General features: G+C 51.9%; 1 protein-coding gene across 2 annotated transcripts in view; it reads left to right on the top strand.

Annotated features, from left to right (window-relative positions):
- The window catches only part of TTC7A (tetratricopeptide repeat domain 7A), a 117,375-nt gene that overhangs the window by 35,587 nt on the left and 60,524 nt on the right, over positions 1-21,264 (top strand). For both annotated transcript variants that reach the window (XM_006216440.4, XM_072937771.1), the window contains exons 6-8: positions 11,593-11,671; positions 12,497-12,654; positions 13,270-13,333. In XM_006216440.4, the coding sequence (XP_006216502.1) occupies positions 11,593-11,671; positions 12,497-12,654; positions 13,270-13,333 (301 nt within the window). The remainder of the gene's footprint in view (positions 1-11,592; positions 11,672-12,496; positions 12,655-13,269; positions 13,334-21,264) is intronic.

Below are 21,264 nucleotides of genomic sequence, written 5' to 3'. Positions count from 1 at the left end.
TCTATGTCTGTGAATCTCTTTCTGTTTTGTAAATAGGTGCATTTGCATCATTTTTTAGATTCCACATGTAAGTGATACCATATAATATTTGTCTTTGACTTCATTTAGTATGATAATCTCTAGGTCCATCCATGTTGTTGCAAATGGCATTGTTTCATTCTTTTTATGGCCGAGTAGTATTCCATTCTGTATATATACCACATCATCTTCATCCAGTCATCTGTCAGTGGACATTTTAGTTTGCTTCCATGTCTTGGCTATTGTAAATAGTGCTGCTGCCAACATTGGGGTTCATTTATCTTTTCAAATTAGAGTTTTCTCCATATATATGCCCAGAGTTGCAATTGCTGGATCATATGGGAACTCCATTTTCAGTTTTTTAAGGAATCTCCATACTATTTTCCTTAGTGGCTGCACCAAATTACATTCCCACCAACAGTGTAGGAGGATTCCCTTTTCTCCACACCCTCTCTAGCATTTGTTGTTGGTGGACTTTTTAATGATGGCCATTCTGACCAGTATGAAGTGGTACCACATTGTAGTTTTGATATGCATTTTTCTAATAATTAGCAATATTGAACATTTTTTCATGTGTCTGTTGGCCATCTGTATGTCTTCTTTGGAGAAATGTCTATTTAGGTCTTCTGCGCATTTTTGTATTGGGTTGTTTTTTTTGTTACTGAGTTGTATGAGCTGTTTGTATATTCTGGAGATTAAGCCCTTGTCAGTTGCATCATTTGCAAATATTTTCTCCTAGGTTCTCATAGGTAGTCTTTTTGTTTTGTTTATGGTTTTCTTTGCGGTGCAAAAGCTTGTAAGTTTTATTAGGTCCCATTTGTTTATTTTTGTTTTTATTTCTATTGCCTTGGGAGACTGACCTAGGAGAACATTGCTACGGTTTATATCAGAGAATGTTTCATAGTGTAAGTGTTTTGATGTTTTATCAATCTTGATTTGTGAAATATGCTATCTCAGCATCATTTTAAATTTGCATTTTTCTTAAGAGTGACATTCTTTGGATTTTTATGTTTTAAGAATTGTTTGCACCTTTAAAAATGCATGATTTATCACTCCCGCCTTCCTAGTTTATATAAGTAATAATAATGTTTATAGTGGCAAATATAGAAAATACATAAAAATATAAAAAGGGGAAATTAAAAATCACATTCAGTCTTTAGATCAGGGACTGGCAAATTGTGACCTTCTGGCCAGCAGCCTGGTATGTAAATTAAGTTTTATTGGAACACAGCTTGCCCATTCATTTAGGTATCATCTATATCTATGGGTGCTTTAAAGCAACAGCTGCAGGGTTACATGACTCCAAGCCTAAGATGTTCACTGTCTGGCCCTTTACATACAAAACGTGCTGTCCCTGCACTCTAGATAATCACGATTAACATTTTGATGTATGTCTTTCATGTTTTTTTAAGTACAAATATGCAGGTGTATTTCTTCTTTTCTGTTTTAAACCACAGCAAACATAGTATCTTATGGCCCTGGGGCTCTGTAGCCTCCTTTTTCTACTCAGGACTTGGCTGTGAGCCTCCTTCTGTTCCTGCTCATCTCTCTTCCCCATGAAATTGCTCCCCGTGGGCTCCAGGGGAAGGTGGCCGAGCCCATGCCTACAGGTGGGCTTAGGGCTTGGTGGGCTTTGCGGCTGGGACGGTCATCCTTGAGGTGGGCCCTGAGGGAGGGGAGATTCCTAGAGACAGGAGGAGTTTGGATGGGGCAGAAGAGGTAGGATAAGGCTGAGGATTCTAGGTTGAGGATCTGCAGAAGGGTCAAGGCCAGGTACGTGTGGGAAACAATGGGTTAAAGACTTCCCAGACCCTTTAGAACAGAAACTCCAAGGGGCATGATTGCAGGCAGTAAATTTTCAGGAGGAGGCAAAGGCATGTAAAGTTTTCAACTTAGTTTGACATGGAGCCCTTGTTTGGGGTGCACCTCTGGGGCACCACTCTTCAGGAACCAGTGTTCTCGGACTCCCAGGGGAGCAGCTCTGGCCTGGGCAGCTTTTCCATCCAGCAGGTATCCCCGTCCCATCAGAGCTACATCCCTTTCAGAGTGTGGGAAGCCCCTGTGCTTCAGTCCTCAATGCCTGGAAGAGAAGGAAGTAGAGTCCCTAGCCCAGAATGGGGAGTAGGCCATGGTGAGGCTGCTCCCGGGAGGCAGAGGTGGCTGAGGTGCTGTAGGTGGGCGTGGGCCCTGGGGGGAGGCAGTCCTGCCCCAGCTGGACCCTGGCCTGGAGGAGGGTCCTTCTCTCCTCTTTCCACTCTGCCCCTATGTTACAGGAGGTGGGGGTGCTGCCTGCAAATGGTAGGAACAGGTAGAAGGGTCTCAGCTGGGAAACAGGCTCCCTCCCTGCTCTTTCCTCATTTCTGAACACCCACCAGAGCACCTGATTCATCATAGGTACTTAGAAAATCAAAGGCATTATTATCTTTTTGGGGCGGAGGGGAGCAGTACACAGCTGGATGAGCTGCTGGCTCAAGCTTGAAATTTACACTTAAAAAAAATTTCTCCAGTGCTAGGCCAGGGAGGCAGTGGTGTCCTCCTTTGGGACATGAGGATTGGGAGGCCCAGAGAGCAGAGGTGGTTTACTTCCCCAAAGTGGGGCTGGCCCAAGAGCCCTGGTGCTCTGTGTCCAGGGAGGTGGGGCCGGGGGATGGTGGGGGGAGTCACTGGGACACTGGGCAGCACGCTGCCTCTGCTTTAGCTCCACCATCTGCTGTTTTGGTCTTTTTTGGTTACTGAACTTCAGTTTCAGTGAGATGGTGGCCTAAAGGGTTGGTTCCTGTTTTCACTACCAAGGCAGCTGCCTCCTGGCTGCCTCTCTCTAGCTGTGGACTGTTGTTTTTGCAAATAAAGTTTTATTATCACATAGCTACACCCATTCATTTACATATTAGCTCACCCACAGAGCTGAGTAGTTGTGATTGAGACCAGATAGCTAATGCTAAAATATTTACTCCCTGGCCCTTTACAGAAAAGAGTTTGTTGACACCTGCTCTCCTGTATCCCCCACTTCCACCCCTTACCCCATCCCCGCCCCGCCTCCAACAGGAGGCATCTGTGTGTCTCGCATCCCAGGGTGTGAGGGTCCAAAGGGAGGGAGGGAATGAAAAGATGCTTGAGGACTGAATTCAGAGCATGGGAGGTATTGCTGTTAACTCCCTCTCGGCTGAGGTCCCCCCATCTTCACCCCTGAGGGCCACCTGCTCCCTTCCCAACACTGACTTCTCTGCAGGTGTGATGAGGTTAAGGAGAACTGCAAAGACAGCCAGGAGGGAAGGAAGGAGAGAGCCAGCAGTTATCAAATGCCTGCTGTGTGCCAGGCTGGACCATGTGCTCCGTGTCCAATACTCTGCAAAGGAGGTCGTGCGACCCCAGTGCACTAGTGAGGGGACTGGGCTCAGAGAGGTTGAGTAACTTGCCCGACCTCCCCCACTGAGATTCCAGCTTCAGATTGTAGTGGGGTATTGAGGGCGGTTTAGGGGGTATTGAGGGCAGCTTGGGCATCTATAGGGTGGGTGGGAGGACAGGGTCCCGGTGATGGGGCTGATCCTTGGTGCCCTGAGTCAGGCTCTCCTTGCTTTTCTGGGACCCTGAGTCACATTCTCAGAGGGTGACTCCTCTTCCTGGAACCAGTCCTGCCCCTCCCCAAAGTGGGCCTGCTTCCTCCCCTGCCGTTGTTCTGCACACTCAGGCTGTGTGTGTGTGTGTGTGTGTGTGTGTGTGTGTGTGTGTGCGCGCACGCGCGCGCGTGCCCATATATGTACTGCTGGTGCCGATCACGGGCGGAGGCACTAACCGACCATCACCCCTCCAGGAAAGCCCCAGTAACTTCAGTTACTTTTCTGTTCCATCACTTTGTTCCCCTCCCTTTGTCCTCTTGTCCTCCTGAAGCACAAATTTTGGTCCCTAAAGCTAGGATGCTGACTACCTCCCCCAGCTTCCCAAATAAAGAGGAATGGAAATGGGATCATCATTTCTTTCCCAGCAAACAGCCCAAACATTTGAGAGCCTTAATGTGAGGAGCAGTTCCTGGGACATGTGGCAGCAACTCAGCCCCTCTCCCACTTTCCTGTCCAGCCCAAAGGTGACCCTGGAATGTGACATATATAAAGCAGCCCTGGGTGCCCGGGTGGGCTTTAAATAATTTCTTTACACCTTTCCTCTTAATAGTAGCTAATATTTATTGAATATGTCAGACAGAATGCTCATGCCTTTATGTGTAATCCTGTGAAGCTGGAACTAACAGTATTCCCATTTCACTGAAGGAGAGGTTAAGTAACTTACCCAGGGTCACAAGACTAATAGTGATAGTGCCAGCAGACCTGGTGCTGAGCTGGATCTGTCCAACCCTAAAGCCCAAGGCCATGCTCATTACATGCTCCTGTACGTTGTGGGTTTTAACAGCATCCCTAGCCTCCACCTGCTAGATGCCAGTAGATCCCCCTGCCCCCAAGTGCGACAGCCAAAAATGTCTCCCGACATTGAGCAATGTCCTGGGGTGGGGATAGGGGGCAAAATCGCCCCCACTTGAGAACCACGGTCTTAGCCCAAGGTGCGAGAGGCAGGATGCAGACACTTGACATCGGGTCACCTTCTCCAGGGCAGCTCTGAAAAGTCTTTTAAAGGGCTCTAGAGCCATTTCCTGCTAGTTAAATTCACCCCCACTTGCCTGGGCTCTTGGGGTGTTTGGGAAGAGGAAGAAACCCTTCCCTGTGTTCAGAGAGGTCACGGCCTAGAAGGAGGAATGGGGCTGAGGTTTAAAATTTAAAAAAAAACCCTCTAAGAAGAGCACAGCAATTCATTTCCCCACTAGCTTCTGAGGCCCCTGAGTGTCCCATCCCTCCAAGAGCGGAGTGAGACCCCCCTTTCGGAACTCACATCCCAGTGGGGAGCTTATAGTGTAGGAGCCAGATGTTGACATCAGACAGTGTGCTGTGCTGGAGGACAAGGAGGCAGAGAGGTGGGGTGCTGCCTGGGACAGGGTGGACTCCAAGGAGACAGTTCATCCTGAGGGTGGAGTGAAGCCCTGGGGATGAGGCGCTGCTGGGTGTTAAAAGAGGTTCCTTAGGGCCTCAGGAGGAGGTGGTGAGACCTGCTTCTGGGACAGAATCTGAGAAAATGAGCTCATTCTCCTGTGGGCCTGAGTGGACCCAGCCTCCAGAAGGGCCAGAGGAACCCATGCTGGGAATGGGGTGCTCAGCTCCCAGGGTCCAGCTTGTCCCTCCAGTTAAGGATTAGACATAGCTTAAAGGGTGTGGAGTTCTCCACTCTGCAACATGGGTGATGTTTGCTTGGCCTCCAGGCAGAGCTGCCTCTTTAATTCTGAGTTTCAGTGAGGCCTGCCTGGGCCTCCATCCTGCTGGATGAGTCTGAAACCACTGCCGCCCATTTACTCATTCAGTGTCTGAGGGACACTAATTTTTTCCAAGGGCCTTGCCCTATTGATCCAGCAGTTAATTCCCCGCCGCTGACTCCTTCCCCTTGTACTGTGGCCGATGGCAGGGTTCCTCATTGACGTGGGACTGAAAGCACTGGCCTGAAAGTCAGGAGTTGGGAGCCCCTCCCAAAGGGCAGGGACTGGGGATACCTGGGGTCGGCTTCCCCTCACTGCCACCAGAGGGCAGCCACGGACTCTGATTGGAGGCTTGCCCCAGGCAGTTCTGCCGATACCAGCTGCCCCAGCTGCCGGGAGGAGGCACTGGCACCGTTCTGTTCTTGGGGGAGGGAAGGGGGAAGGGGCATGGCTACTGGACCCAGGTTCCTGGCTGTAGGGGAGGCTTGGTTCTCCTTTGCACCAAGCAGTTCTAGAGGTGGGGCAGCAGGGGTTGCCAGGGGTGATGCAATGCCAGGGAAACTGTTGAGCTCCCTGACCTCACTAGGACCTAGTCTCTGGAAATCTCCCAAGAAAAAAAAAACGTGAGCTGACTTGGCTCCTTGCCCTAGAATGGCCAAGAGGCTGTTTGTCTTTGGGGTGGTTTTTCCCTTCCTTCTGCCTAGACCTTCAGAGCCCATTCTTGGCTCTGGGCTGGGAGTGAGCTTGGGCCATGTGTGTTGAACCAGGTAGGCTGTATGTTTGATGCACAGTCTTTAAAAAAAAAACAACTTAAAAATTACTCAAGCAATGTGTGTTCATTATACCAAAACCAAACAATAGAGAAGGAAGTGTGTTTTCTGAGGGAGTTCCCCAGGGCTTGGCAGGTTCTGCAGCCTTATGAAAGCACTCTCCCTTTCTGCTGTGTGTGTGTGTGTGTGTTTAGGGATCTTGGAAAACCCAGCCTAATGTTGAGTATGACTCCATGAGGGATGTGTTCAAGCAGCAATAATTTTGTATTCTCAGCATCCACCCAGTATCTGCATCTCTAGGGGACAGCAAGAGACAGATGGCTCTAAGTGGCATTTAGGGACCAGAATCACCCAACAGCAAAGCCCAGGAGAGCCTCCTGGTGGTCTGTGTTATGCTTTGGGCACAGGGAGACCTGAGGTCCATCAGAGAGAGCACACCCTTCCAGCCTCTCTTAATGCACAGCCTTTACTTATTGTTAGTGCCCACTGCCCATCCCTCACCTCAGTAGAAAGCTCCTCTTACCTGGACGTCCTCAGTGCCCTGCAAGGGAAGCGTCACTGCCTTTTTCTGGGGCTGGAAGTGAAGAAGAGAGCTTTAGTTTTTGAAACTGATGATGTGGATCTGAGGCAGGAGGAATAGCTTGATAACCGTTTGAACTTCACCTGACCTTGTCCCCCGATTCAGCCCTCCAGCTGTTGGAATCTGCCAACTGGCTGTGCATTTCTGGGTCTTTGACCGGAAACCTCTTGCACACAATTAGCAGTGCCAGCCCTGAAATGCAGACTTCTGGCCAGGGTCATAGCAGAGTGTTTAGGTTCTATTCAGTGATAAATTCCATGCGTTTTCTCATTCTCTGTTTCGAATCCAACCAAATCCCCTGCCCCAGCAATTTGTTGAGGACCTAGTGTATGCAAGATATTTTGCTAAGCTCTTGAATAAATTAAGAGAGTGGCTGATTTCTCAGACTGTGAACTCCATACTTGTGGGGCCACGAGTGAGATATTCATTCACCCACTCAGTCTCTTAATTCTTGAGAACCCAACATTTGGTATACAGCAGCCAGCGTTCGGTATACAGTAGGCACTTTGTAAAGACTTAGTCAGTGGAGTCCTGGTGTTCCAATGGCCAGGAAAAGAAGGTGTAACTGTGCCAGCTCGGAAAATATGCATTGTCTTTTCTCGAGAGTCTTTTTGGTTAAAAGGGAGTAAAATCTGAAGCCCTTGGGGCCTGCAATAATCTCCCCTCTCCCCGTGGGTGAGTGATGGCCTGACAAGGCAGGCATCTGCATGTTTTAATTTTCGCATTGGCAAGTGAGAATTGACTTACTCCATGCAATTTTGTGAGTGCCTTCTGTGTTCCAAGCACTATGCTCGTAGCCGGGAATACGAAGCTTGCCTCACCACCCTCATTAGAAGTTGCAAAGACTGGATGAGATGAAGCGCTTTAAAAATCCACTCTGCTGCCTGCTGCTGACCAGGGGCCCGGAGGAGCCTGTGGCCTCCTTGCAGGGCCCACCTGGAGGCCTCCCTGAGATGAGCGGCTCTCCTCCACCCATCCCTGCACGCTCAGCTCTTTCTCTCTGCTGCTGGCCAGCCAGCGTTGACTTGAGTTGGCATCCATGGCTTCCTGGCTTCTCCACACGCAGCCTGATTCTGGGCCAGGGTTGGTTTGAGGCCCTGTTTGGATGTTGTTAAAAGTGGCAGCTTTGCTCAGAAAGGTCAGCGCGAGAGGCCAGAACAAAGAGATCTTTCAAGTTGGCCTCTCACGGGGCTCGGAAAAGCCCAGCAGTACCTGGCAGCGCCAGTGTGGGCCCTGGGCAGGATTACTTGGGCTGGTGGGAGAAACCCCGTGTAGTGTCCTGCTTCCCAGAGGGGTGAGCCGAGGCAGAGGGCCATTCCCACAGCGCAGAACAGGACAGGCCAGCTGCGAGCTGGGTCTCCCCTTGTCTGGCCCTGGCCACCAGAACTTGTGTTGATTTTTCTCTTTACCTGTGGTCAGTAAAAATTCAGACTTACTCAGAAGATGTCTCAGGGTGATTATTTGCCTTGCTGGAGAATTTGTGGGCTTATTTAGATACCAAAGTCCTTTATAAACTTGAAAATAGTAAAAATATACAACGTAGCAGGCCTAGGATCTTGTTAAAATGCAGCTTTCTTTCCTCAGTTGTGTGTGTATTGGGGGAGGCAGGGTCCCTGGGAGTCTGCATTTCTCCCACGCCCCCCGGCGATGCCAGTGCTGCTGGTCTGGGAGCGTGCTGAGCGTCGATGATGGAGAAACTAAAGGCAGACGACAATCCTTGCATCGCAGTGGGATGAAGGGGCCATGGTCCCTCTTGGCCCTGGCCTCCTGGGAGCAGCCTGGGCTGGGCTGCCAGGCAGGAGACTGGCAGGTAGCCCACAGAGTGGAAAATCACCCACAGGTCTGCGAGCTGCCGGCCTCCTCCGGGGCAGCCCCAGGGTCCAGCCCACCTCAGCATGTGGCCATTTGGCCCAGCTGCCAGGGCAGAGCTCTCCTGCAGACTGAGTTCCCAGAACCAACCCTTTCCTCCCTTTTCTGGAAGTTGGCGCGGTGTGTGTCTTTTTCCTCTTGCCTGGTAATGGCTGTTGTCGGGTTTTCCCCTCAGTTCGCCGGGCCTGTGGCCTGCTGTCCAGCTCCGGGTTCTTTTCTAAGGTGGAGGCCTGGTGGGCCTGAAGGACTTCTGCTGCAGACTCTCCCACTCAGGCTTGTGGGGGCTCCCAGCTTGTCCCTGGGTGTGGTTTGCCTGCCAAGGAATCCTGTTCTTCTGTCCCCTGAGGAGGCAGGGCTAATGGAAGGAAAGATGGACACAAAGCTGGAGGAGCGCCTCGATTACTTTATTCCCCTCCCCTCCCCGTTAGCTCCTGAAATTTCATGCAAAATGATGTGGCAAACTAAAACATAAGTAATATGATCTTTCGGACCCTAATTAGAAGGGGAAAGGAAAATGACTAATATTCATTGAGCCTCTACCACATGCCTGGTGTGCTTGGGGCTTCACATACATTCATTTCCTGACAGCACTGTGAGCAAAAGAGGACTCCTCCTACAGACGGGGAGACTAGGACTCAGGCTACCTTTTTTCCTAGATTACAGATTTAGGACCTGGTTGCAAAGCTCGGGTTGTCCCTTCTAGAACCTGACTTATAAGCAGGGGAGCACTAGAAGACGCTGGGGATCATCTAAACCAATGGTTCTCAAACTTGAGTGTCATTGGAACCCTCTGGAAACTTGACAAAAATGTGGATTGCTGGGCTTTACATCAGATTTTCTGATTCAGCGGATCTGGAGTGGGGAAGGCTCAGAATTTGCATTTCAAATAAGTTCCCAGGATGCTGATGCTGTTGGTCCCACTTTAGACCTGTGGTCTAAACCATTGTTTCTCAAAGTGCGGGATGAGGACTTCTAGGGATACACAAGGTGATTTTAAGTGATGCATAGACTAACTTTTTAAAAGTACTTCTGTATTTAATAATTATTGGCAAAAAAAAAAAACCCTGAAACAAAACAACTAGGTACACCAAATCCATGATTTCAGGTATTTTTGATTAAAATGAGATAGTTACTGAAATAAAAAGGAAGAAGATAAAAAGAAAAGCATTACACAGAATAATAACACTGATGGTGTACAGCTAGGCAAAAATTATAGATGTGGTGTGCAGATGACCGAGTCTGGGAGATGCTGATTGAAGCTGAGGGCCTGGTTTTATAGAGGAAGGGACCATGCACAACCCACACGGGTGAGCCCCTCCTTGGGCCACATGGCCCTCAGCAGCAGTGCCCAGGCATGAACTGTCTCAGGGCCCTGTGATGCCCTGTGCTACCGGCCCCTCCTGGTTCTTCAGCAGTTCTAAGCAGACTAGGGAAGATCGTTGTGACTCTGACTCTATCCCACAGGTCTTTATCTCCGTTCTCAGCCTTATGAACAGGGATCTGAGTTTATAATGTTGGTTGTTTGCACATTTGGGGCTTGCTTGTCTGAAACCAGAGGTTCCCAGAAGGCAGGGAATTGATGTCGTATCTTTTTATGGCTCCAGGCTCCAAAGCTCCCAGGAATCTTTTTCATGCATGAAAGATGCAGGAGGGGCTCACGTGACTGTCCTGGCCTCCACCTTTGGGTTTTCACCCTCTGTGATCTCTCATTTCTAAATTTACTGGCCTGGCAAGCCTCTGCTTTCCCTTGTAAGCTGTGATCCAGGGAACCCCTGGAACAAGTGAGGAGGATGGTCCTCAGACATTTGCGGAACACGCCACATGCCAGGGCTGAGCTTCAGGAACAAGACAGGAGCCCTGCCCTCAGGGGATGCACAGTGCCAAAGGGGTCAGCCTGTAAATGGAAAATAACCGCAAAATGCCATGCTTGCTTCAAAAGAGGAGTTAACACAGGGCAAGAGCTATGCAGTCGGGAGGGTCACATGTGGGGAGAGGTCTGGGAAGGCTGCAGGGAAAAAATGATGTTGGAAAGTTATGTTTGAAAACACAAGTTTTTTTAAGGATGAATAGGGGAAGGACTCTTTTAGGCAGTGGGAGAAGCCTGTGCCAAGATTTGGCATTGGTAACTGTGGATAGTTGTTCAAAAGGGACTTGAGTGGCAGGAGATGAGATGGCAGAGAGGCAAGGGGCAGACCCAACAGTCCTGGGATGCCATGCTGAGGGCCCGGACTGGATTCTGTAAGCCTGGGGGCACTGATGAAGGGCCAACCTGGGGAGGAAGAAGATGACTTTTGCATGTCCGGCAGAGCCCTCCAGGAGCAGTGAGGTGCAGTTTTTCAAACTCAGGCCACAGCCATTAGTGGGTTGCAAAATCTGTTTAGTGGGCTGCAACCAGCATTTTAAACATAGGAAAGTAGGGGGAGACATAAAATAGAAAATATCAGAGTGGATTGCATTGCATGTAGTAGAGATAGAAACTTGAGTTTCATGTAAGCAATGTGTGCATATATATGGGGTTGCAATGTCAAATGTAGTTTTTACTATGGATCACACTTTAAAAAGCTTGAAAATGACTTTAAGGCACAGGGGGCTGACTGGAGAGGGTGAGACCAGCTGTCACTGTCGTCTAGGCCCCAGGTGATGCAGGCCAGTCTGGGGCCCTGGTGGTAGGGACAGATTGGTGAGAATGGATTTCAGTGTAGACCAGATGTGGCAGGTGAAGATGGAGAATTTGAGGCTGATTCAAGTCAGAAAGTCTGACACCAGCCCAAAGCACTTGGGCCAAGATAACATCTTGTTTGAAATACTCAGTCTTGGTCCCTTTCTGGTGGTGAACTGGAGGCCTGAGTGTCTGGGGAGGCCATAGGCAAGAAGGAGCCTTCTTGTTCTTTGATCAGTGATGTGCTGGGCCTCTAGGATCCTGGTGTTACAATTCTGACCTTTCATGCCAATTGTTGGATGTTTTTAAGTAACAGTCAAACAGTCCTAGCATCTGCAGGTTTGATGAGGCTGCATTTGTGGGAACTAGGCTGGTAATGACCCTGCCTCTGCTGTCTTCCCACTAGGAACATCGTAAAAGGCATGAGAGAGCTCCGGGAGGTCCTGCGCTCTGTGGAGACCAAAGCAACTCAGAACTTCAAAGTGGTAACACGGAGGAGGCCCCAGGGCTGGGTGCTGGCTGTGGCTGGTTTATTCGGTTTATTCAGGGGTCGATTTCAGTGGGAAACAGCAGAAGTCCTAGCAGGCAGCCCCTGAATCAGGGATGACCATGTGTTGCATGCATGCTTGTCCTCTCCCTGTTGTGCTCACAGCAGACATTGTTAGTCAATCTCAGCATTCCTTTCCTCTCAGCCTAGGATGTGTCCTCAGCATCCTTCTCATCACAGTGCTACACGTAACCCCTAGCATTAGATCAGAGCTGAAACCGCCTGTCATCCCTTCCTAGCAAGGTGGTGAGCTAATTCTTAAGAGATTTGTTTATGATCTTAATAGATAACCTGAGCTTGCTTTCCTGCCCCAGTTCCCACCTGCCTTCTTAGGCTTTTATTCACCCCAAATCAGGGCCACAGCTGCTCTCGCCCTAGAATTTTCAGTCCAATATCAGAAAGTTATCTGATGGAGAGAGCTGCCTGTGCTGGTGGCTTTATGCTCTGCAAGGGCCTATGAACTCAGAGCTGTACCAGGCTCCCTGGGGCCAGGAGGCGAAGGAAATGCACCTCTTGTCTAGGAGAGGAGCAAGGACAAAAGATAAAGGAGGAGCCATCAGAGGCCAACAGAAGGGGTGGGACAGCTCAATGATGGGGACACAGAGAAGTGAGGGGGCTCCTTGGGAGTGGAGTGGTGGGCCTCCCGGAAGGAGAGTGCATTGCAAGCAGGCAGATTTGGCTGGGTGGTGGGTGGAGGGCCTGCTAGGCCACGGCAGGGGAGAGCCGACAGGTGCCTGCGACTGAGTTTCCCCCTCTCTGCCAGATGGCGGCCAAGCACCTGGCAGGGGTCCTGCTGCACTCCCTGAGCGAGGAGTGCTACTGGAGCCCCCTGTCCCACCCGCTGCCCGAGTTCATGAGCAAGGAAGAGAATTCCTTCATCACACAGGCCCTGCGGAAACCTCATCTCTATGAAGGAGACAAGTAAGCCCTACCTGCTCTGGGGACCACGCCAGGCTCATGCCATCATACCTGGGGTTTGAGCCCCACTGGTGGCCCCTCTCTCTGCCCCACGCTCTTCTCCAGCCACCACCCAGCTCACTGCCAGGCAGGCTCTTCAGTATCAGCAGGAGCCAGACTAGAGAAGAAGGCAGGTCTTGGGGGTGGAGGATGCGGGGCTCAGGGGATCCTATAAGGCATCCAAAGGCCAAATAAATTATTTGGGGATACCTACCTTCCCAGTAGTCCTAATGCACCTTCAGTCTTGCTTATGCCAATAATGGAAGATGGGCCCTGTGAGCGGCCCAGCAAAGCTGCTTCCTTGTGCTTCTCTGCTCCTCGCCCCAGCTGCTTCATGCAGTGCTGGGGGCTGGAAGGGGCATTTCCCCTCAAGAGCATCGCAGGATTTCCAGCCTTAGGTCCACTGCAGCCTTTTCGATCCATAACTCTGGGGCACGATAAAGAGCTGCCAGTGGGATCCGGTGCCCGTGAATTATGCAGGAGAGGGTCACCTTACCAGGGCAGGTGCTGACTCCGGGGCAGCAGGGCCAGTGTGGCGGGCCAGCACCCTGGAGCCGGGCTGCCGTTTGTGTCTTCCAGCCTCTACTGCCCGAAAGACAACATCGAGGAAGCCCTCCTGCTGCTGCTCATCAGCGAGTCCATGGTAAGCTCCAGGGCCTCCTCCCGGGCCTCCTGCCTCTGCACTGTGAGGTGGGGCTGTGGGGCTCCGGCACAGGCTACCACGTGGGGCCTGAAGCTCACGCTCCCCGATGCCAGGGGTGAGGCTTGTCATGAGATTTAGGTGTGGGCATGGACTGAGCTAACCAGCCCTTATCCGCGGCTGCTGTAATTACAAAAGGTCTTAGCAAGTCAACCGAATGTTGCATGAACAGCTCTGTGCTGGGTATGTGACGACGGAAGAGGGTAGAGGAACGTGTGCTTTCAAGGCAGAGGCGCGGATGCAGAGCCCAGCTCTGCTTCTCAGCAGCTGAGGGCCCTGGGCAGGTCTCCTAGTCTCTGTGAGCCTCTGCTCCTCCCCTGTGGGGCAGCAGGCATTCACAGAGGTACGGGTGCCTGTGCAAGACGCTTGTTCATGCAGCTCTGAATACTGAGTGGCATCTACTTTGTGCCAGGCCCTGTTCTAGATGCCAGAGATGCAGCAGCAAACAAAAACGGAGAAATCTCCCTGCCCTCATGGAGCTTACATTTTAGTGAGGGAGGTGGGCAGTAAACGAATTCATTACTCAGCTCTTCAGGGTTTTGGTGTCTGAGTGCTGTGGACTCTAAGGCTGAGGGGGAGAGGTGTGCTGGACATAGCATGCGTGAAATGCTGTTTAGATTATTTTCATAAGACCCAATTCTCCTGCCCCAGGCAAACACACATGCACGCATGTGCCTCGGAGCCTCAGCGAGGGAGAGAGGTGTGGTTGTGTGGTCCAGGGGCGGTGAGATGGGGATGGGTGGTTTGGAGGTGGTGATATGGGGATGGGTGGTCCGAGGGAGCTGGAGGAGGGGTGGCAGGAGCAGCAGGAGCCAAGGGTCCTCTAACTGAGGGGCCCCCTGGAGCTTATGAGCTGAGGACCCCTTGTTTGAGAAGTAAGTGTTTTAAAATGATGCATTTGAGAGCAGTGTCTGAAAGTGGAGTTCAAGAAACTGGGTTCCACCAAACAGCCAGAAACAAATGGTCTTTGGACACCTGGGTCTGTGTGATGCCAGGGTTTGCTTAGAGAACTTTGATCAGTGGATTGCCTCTGGCTGAGCAGGTCCCCCAGCAAGTAGACAGAAGGAGGGACACTGGTCTAGGGGTGAGAGAGTGTGTCCTTCCTCAGTGCGGTGGAGTTCATTTGGATTTGAGAGTGCCCACGAAGGGGTGTGGGTGTTAGGATCCCAAGGGCAGACTGGCCAGCGTGGTCCTGAAAGGTCTGGAGAGTGAGTGCTTGGGGGTCAGTGTTTGCTCCCGGGAGGGGACATCTAGCTGGTTGGTTAGCCCGATGTGGAGGTGGAGGTACCAAGTGCCATATTTGATTTTCATGGGAGAACGGTGTACTTTTCATAGCCTACACCCTGTTAATTATGTTAATTATGGAACCTCAGCCATAGACCAGTACCCTCTGGCTTCCCCCTGCACCCCCGTCAGCTGCCTCAACATCTACACCGTCAGGTGAAACTGTACTGAAGTCACCTGTCTCAGGAAACACAGGTCATTGCGGTCACCTTCTTGTGCTAAGGGTTACAGTGTGGTCCACAGGTTGGAAATAAAAAGGTGAAAATGGGAACATTTCTTAGGTCCTTTCTCTGCCAGGTTCTAAGCTGGTTATCTCATATAGGTAGGCATTGTGTTGAGCCACGTGAAAAACAACTGTTTATTTATTCAGTCTAATACTAATGTGTTCCCATCATACAGATGAGAAGAGTGAGGTCCAGGACAGGTACATGTCTTGGTCATAGTCACACATTAATAATCCTTGCAGGCATGATTCAAATCACATCCATGATTCAGTAACTGCTCTGATGGTCAATTTTCTCATCTATAAAAGGTCCAGTGAGTAACTTTGAGGATCAAATGAGGCAGGGCTTGAGGAGGGCTTTGTAAACAGGCACATAGCTGTCGGTGAGAATGGTCATCATTTTTCTCCCTGGCAGGGGCAGAGGCTGGGCTCTGTATCCACAGGCATATTCTGTGGCCACTGCTCGATCTGGGTACCCAGGACCAGAGTTCAGATGTCTTTCATTAAAGTTATTCCCTCTGCCCAAACCCTCAAGCTACCCTGTATCTCTAAGTAGAGAATGACTTTTTACTAAAAAGTGGCCCACACTTGGAGCCAAGGTGAATTTTCCTAAATATACAGTTTCCCTCCAGGCAGCTCTTTACCGTTTGCAAGAGGGTGTGTGATCAGCCAGCTCACACAGGCGACTTGGGGGCCCAGGCCAGCTGGCCAGGCGGGTGTCCTGGGAATTCCCTGTGGCATGCAAGGCCGAGGAAGTGCTCAGACGCCGTGTACACTGTAGCCAGGAGGAGGCTCTCTTCCAGGGCTGGCTGGTTGGTTTCTTCCTGCTCACACCCAGCCTATCACACATCTAGAAGCTTCAGATATTTGAGGGAGGACGTGGGTGCTGGATGTAGCTTTGGTGTCTTCTACTGGGGCTTTCCACCTGGGGTCTGGATCTGGCCACTGTGGCTCCAAACTGTTTCTCAGTGAACAGACCACCTCTGACTTCTCACTTGGCCTTGTTTTACCCCCTCCTTCCCCGCAGGTCCCATTCTCCATCAGGTGTGGTCACCGCTGCCAGCCTCCCGGGCTCCCGCTCTGACCCCTCAACTGACCCCTGAGGCTCAGCCAGGCCTCACGTACCAGCGGGGTTTTCCTCCTCTCCCTTTAATACTGGCTGGGTTTGGCTGCACATGATGGGGAGAAAACTCTAGGAGCAGCTGGCTGCCTTGACTGCTGCTTGGGTTCACCTGCAGAATTCATTATGCCGCAGTAAAAGCTGCTCCGGCACAGCCAGGCCAGGAGGCGTAATCATCACAGCTCTCTGCCTCCAGGGTCGCCAGAGCAGCTGCTCTGGGAGAGGGTGTTTGCAGGTTTCCTGAGTCCATCAGCAGCCCGTATTTTGTGGTTTGGAACTCAAAGAAGTAGCCTGCGTGGGGTCTGGGTGTGGGACTGGTACCTTGGATAGGGTTTTTGCTTCAGGCTAAGTGTGTTGAGAGTGAATGGAGAGTCCTTGTCTTTCGAGAGGCACATAGAAACTTTACAAATGCTTTCACAGAAGTGCAAGGGAATGTGAGTTGTAACTGGCTGAAGAAGATTTGTGTTTTGGATCCAGTTTTGGGGACCAAAAGGGCATTTAAAAATTCATCCCCCCACCCATCCCCACCCATCCATCCAGCCACTAACCCAGTTACCATCCACCCATCTGTCCACCCACCCATCTACTCATCTCTGTCCATCCATCTAATCTTGTTTGGGCAGCTACAGTGTAGTGTGCCAGGCCGTGCTCAGCACTGGAGTTACAAAGACGCATAGTTAAACCACGCCCCTGTCCCAGATGTGGAGTGTGTGTCTAGGGACATGGAAGAAATTCTCGTCCCCAGATCAAAAGGAATTACCTCAATCTGCTGAATACCAAGTGTATAGTCTAGCTTTTGAAAGAATCGTGTATCAAAACCAGCCTGATTTTCTCAGTTGGGTAACCAGGAGGTACAGGACTCTGCCATTTCTAAAATCCTGCTCTAGGGCATCTAAAATCCGAATCTTTGGGCCCTTGTTTCTTTCATCTAGGGGAGAAGTTGCTGCTGGTGTCAGGCTCTTGGGAACTGAAAGGGCTTTGATTGAGTGAGTGTGGGTGGGTGGGTGAACCTCTGGGGCCTGGGACCCTGCGGGTTAACAAACTAACTGCCCTCCATGCCTAGTGTCAGCCATCCAGCGATTTGAATCTTGAATTGGACATTCACCACCTGTGTAGCCTGGGCATGCGTCTTGCTTCCCTGAGCCTCAGTTCTCTCATCTGTAAAATGGGGCTAATAAGGTGTCTCTTGGAGGGATTGCACGAATGAAGTAAGAAAATGAACACGAAGGTTCCTGGTACATTGTGGATGTCCAAGACGTGTTTGTTTTATCCTGATAAATCCTGGGTTCTGACTCAGCAATTTTTGAAAACATTTCGGCTCAGATTTGGTTGGGAGAAAAATTGGTTTGAGGATACTGTTCGGTTTAAAAAAAAATAAGTGCTTCCTGGGCTTGATTCCATCGGGGACTGGGCAGATGAGCGCAGATTGTTCCAGCTCCTGGCTCCTGGTTTGCTTTTACACGAGGCCCCACCGTGCTGCAGGCTGCCACAGTAAAGGGTCTGTTAACGCTGCCAGCTCAGAACACTCGGAGCAGCAGAGGTGGGAGAGCCTCTCGCCCGCGCTGGCAGGAAGAGCTCTGATTCCTGCTGCAGGAGCCCAATGCTGCAGGAGGGCGGGGGTTGGCGTGGGCCCGGCCTGGGTCGCTGGGTAGATGGGATGCGGCACAGAGCATGTTATTTCTTGGCTCGGTAGACTGGCAGCTCAAGAGCCGGTGGTAATTATGTCTGCTGTAGGGGATGACAGCATAGGGAGAACATGGCAGCGTCCTCCAGGGAGGGGCAGGCACTAGGCACAGATGCTCCCAGGAGACTCCTTTCTGGGGTGAGCAGTGGTCCCTAAAGCTGGCTCCTTGGCCAGCGGAGAGAGTGTCTGAGAGCAGGGCTGAGCAGGACCCTGGACACGTGGTCCAAGGAGCTTGTTCTCTGCAGAGAAGCAGCACCTGAGGCCAGATGGAGAAAGCCTAGCCTTGTGTTTTGCTTTGATGCTTCCTAAGCAGAGCCACCCCAGGGCCTCTGATGGTGTGGGCGGGGCTAGTGGACACTTCCTCAGAGGCACCAGGAGGCAGGGAAGAGCCAGGAGTGAAGTCAGAATATCTAGGTTCTATTCTGGGTCCTAAACCCCCATCTGTGTCTTGAGGAGCCTTTCTGGGCCTCAGTTTTCTCATCTATAAAATAGGACAATAGAACTGAAGAAGGTTGTTGTTGAGAATTACGAGATGCCACTTACCAAGTGCTTCACCAGTTAGTTCCTTCTCCTACCCTCTTTGTGTCCAGGACCAGAGAGGAGAAACAGGGCTGGGCCAAGTGAAGGTCCATGCCATCTGCAGCCCTGCAGCCAGCAGAGGGTCCAGACTGGGGCTGGCCGAGGAGTCCCATGAGGCAGCAGAAGGCGTCCTGGACTGGCCGCCGGACTGCAGAGGGGGCTTCGGTGGTTTCATTCTGCCCCTTCATGAGGGTACTATGAGGCCAGATGAGATGATGGTAGTGATAATTCAGCTCCTCAGATGCATGGCACACACATAAGGAATGCCTATTTGAGCAAGAACCACTTGGCCTTAGGTGTCCTGTGGGCTGATGTACCTTAGGAAATGGAGATGCGCTCCAGGGTGTTTTCATAAGGTCCCATATTTGCTCCATGGATACTTGTCCAAAGACCACAAGTGGGTCATGCTGGATGATGGGGGGATGGAGAGAAGCACGTTTCTTTGGCTTTTCCTCTTCTGACCTGCTGGGGGCCTGGGGTAAATGTCCCTTAGTCTGGGGAGACTGCCCCTGGGAGGACAGCAGAGGGCCGAAGGCTAGGAGCAGGGACAGCTGCTAAGCCCTGCCTGGGATTAAATGCATGGATTAAACCAGAACAGGACACCCCCAGAGGTGGGGGGCCCTGGGGTTTTGCAGGGGAAAGCAGAGGAGAATAGCCTGCTGTTACTCCCAAGACGAGTAAGAAGCACCATGGTGAGAAGAACGTTTACTCTCTATATTCATGTCTGTCACTGCACGTGATCCAGAGGATTTTCTGGTGAGGACATTTAAATGGCGGAAGGGAAAGAGTGTGGTTGGGACTGGTTCAGGGCAGGCTGCTGATGGAGCTGTGAGCATCGCCTGGCCTCAAGGACGTGCGCCCAGCGGAGGATGGAGTAGCACACCTGGGGCACCCTGGGCAGGGACTTGAAGCCCCCAGAGGGTCTGAGGCCCTGGGCACTGAGGCCTGCTCTGGCACCTGAGCTGCATGGGGATTCCTACCCTGTTGCCAGCCCCCACAATTTCCTTTTTTCTGCTCTGGACCCACCCTACCCTGTTACCATGGTTATGTACGCAGCCGCTGCCCAGCTGCCCTGCACGCAGTGGAGCATTTCACCACAGCCCTGCCCCAAAACCATAGCAACCACTTAGCAAACTTCTGCTTTGGGCTTTCCTTTAGGGACCCACGCTTCCTTCTTGGCACAGGTGCCAAGCCCTGAGGACCCCCTGAGAAGATGCCTCCCCTGCTGTCTGCATGTTGGGGGTGGGGGTGGTCTGCAGGAGGATGAGATGCTGCTGTAATCCCCTCCTCTGTTCCTGTCTTTCTGACCTCATGCTTGCCCAGTACTGGAAATCCATGCCTCCCTCCCACCAGGCACACGTTCAGAGACATTGTTCTCTTAAAGATCAAGGTCTCGGGCAACAGGAGGAAGTGTCCACACCAGGCCCAGAAATCTTTCTCTTTCGAATGTCACCTGAAAGTGCTGTGTGCGGGCCTGCCCCAAGATCTGATGAGCCAGCGGGGCATGCAGGGGCCAGAGTGTGTGCCCAGGGTTGGGAGCAGATGAGGGGGGCCCAGTGGTGGAAGGAAAGGATACCTGAGTTAGGTTGGAGGAGCCAGGAGACATCCATGTTGACAAAAGCAAACACAGGCTTGGTGAGGAGAGGAAGCTGTAGGGAAGGACTTGGGAGCTAATGGAGAGGAGAAGCTGGCTAAGTGGGCAGGCCCCCTGTCAGCCACAGAAAGGAGCTAGGACTTTATCCTGGGCTGGGGGTTGGGAGTTGGGGTCTGGCAGGGGCTAGTCTTGGAGGACAGGCCAGCCAGAGGTTGTTGCTGACCATCCTCTGCATGAGACTAGTCCACATGGGTGGGTCCCGAGGTCCTGGATGTGCCTGGCAGGCTTCCCCCCACGCCCTGCAGAAGAGCCACCTGTGCAGGCTGCCTGCCCTGCCCCCGTTCCATCAGGACCTCTCCCCACCGAGAGCTCTAGGGCAGTTCCGCTCAGTCTGTGCATCGTGTGCTGCTGCTGCTTCTCGCTTCTGTAGCCCCTCCCCAAGGGAAGGAACTGTGTCTCCATCCTCTCATTCCCTAACTGCCCCCCAACCCTCATTGCTGCCTGGTGGGGGCTCCCCCTCCTGGCCCCACCCTGGGAGACCAGAGCTGGGGAATTGCTGGAGGTGGAGGAGTGGGGAGGTTCCTGGCCAGGGGCAGAGTGAGTTTTGTGTTCCTCGGTGAAAAAGCTCCTGCCAAGGCTCTCCTTAGAATTTCGTCTCTCTTCCTGTTGGTGCCAGTGTGGGTGGATTTCACCAGGAAGGAGGGAGATTTCTCTGGCTCTTTCCCACTCCACTCCTCTCCCTTAACTCTTCGGAGCCTGGCCGGCTCTTGTTGACCAGGCTGGCACTAGTGCTCAGCCTTTCTGGGCATCTCCTGGCACCCCCAGCACCCTCTCCTGGGGATGGTCCATGTCCGTCAGGGTGATGGGCAGCTCTTGCCTGTTGTGCCTGGAGGGGCAGCCATCAGGACCCCTGGCCACTGGCCTGCCATACTGAAATGCCTCTGTGGTTGAATCACATCCTTGGGTCTCATAGGCATTTTGCCTTCTAGAAGCCTCTATGGAACCCACTTCAGGCCTGCACAGCAGGACACATCCAGAGCCGACAGTCCAAAGGCTGTTGAGCTTCTGCCTCTGCAGCCATCACCCTTGGGAGCCTCAGCCCCTGACCTGGAGAAGGAGGGGATAGTAGTCCTGCCCCGAGGGAGGTGGTGAAGACAACCTGTGGACACATTGGTGGGATCTGACCAGTGGGATCTGGGTCTCCTGTTTAGCTACTCCCGAGTCTGAGTGCTGTCCCCAGCGTGTGAGTGTACAAGATGGGGTGTGACCATGGGCCACAGAACAAGAGGGCCCCCATTTCCCGATGGGGAGATTTCAGGCTTGGTGATACAGGGCTCCTCCCTTGAATTTCCCACTCCTAAAGCTCATTTTCCCTCACCTCCTCGCTCTC

The sequence above is a fragment of the Vicugna pacos genome, chromosome 15 (genome assembly GCF_048564905.1).
Source record: "Vicugna pacos chromosome 15, VicPac4, whole genome shotgun sequence".
NCBI lineage: Eukaryota > Metazoa > Chordata > Mammalia > Artiodactyla > Camelidae > Vicugna > Vicugna pacos.
Note: the sequence above shows the minus strand (reverse complement) of the source record. Positions and strands in the feature narration are given on the sequence as shown.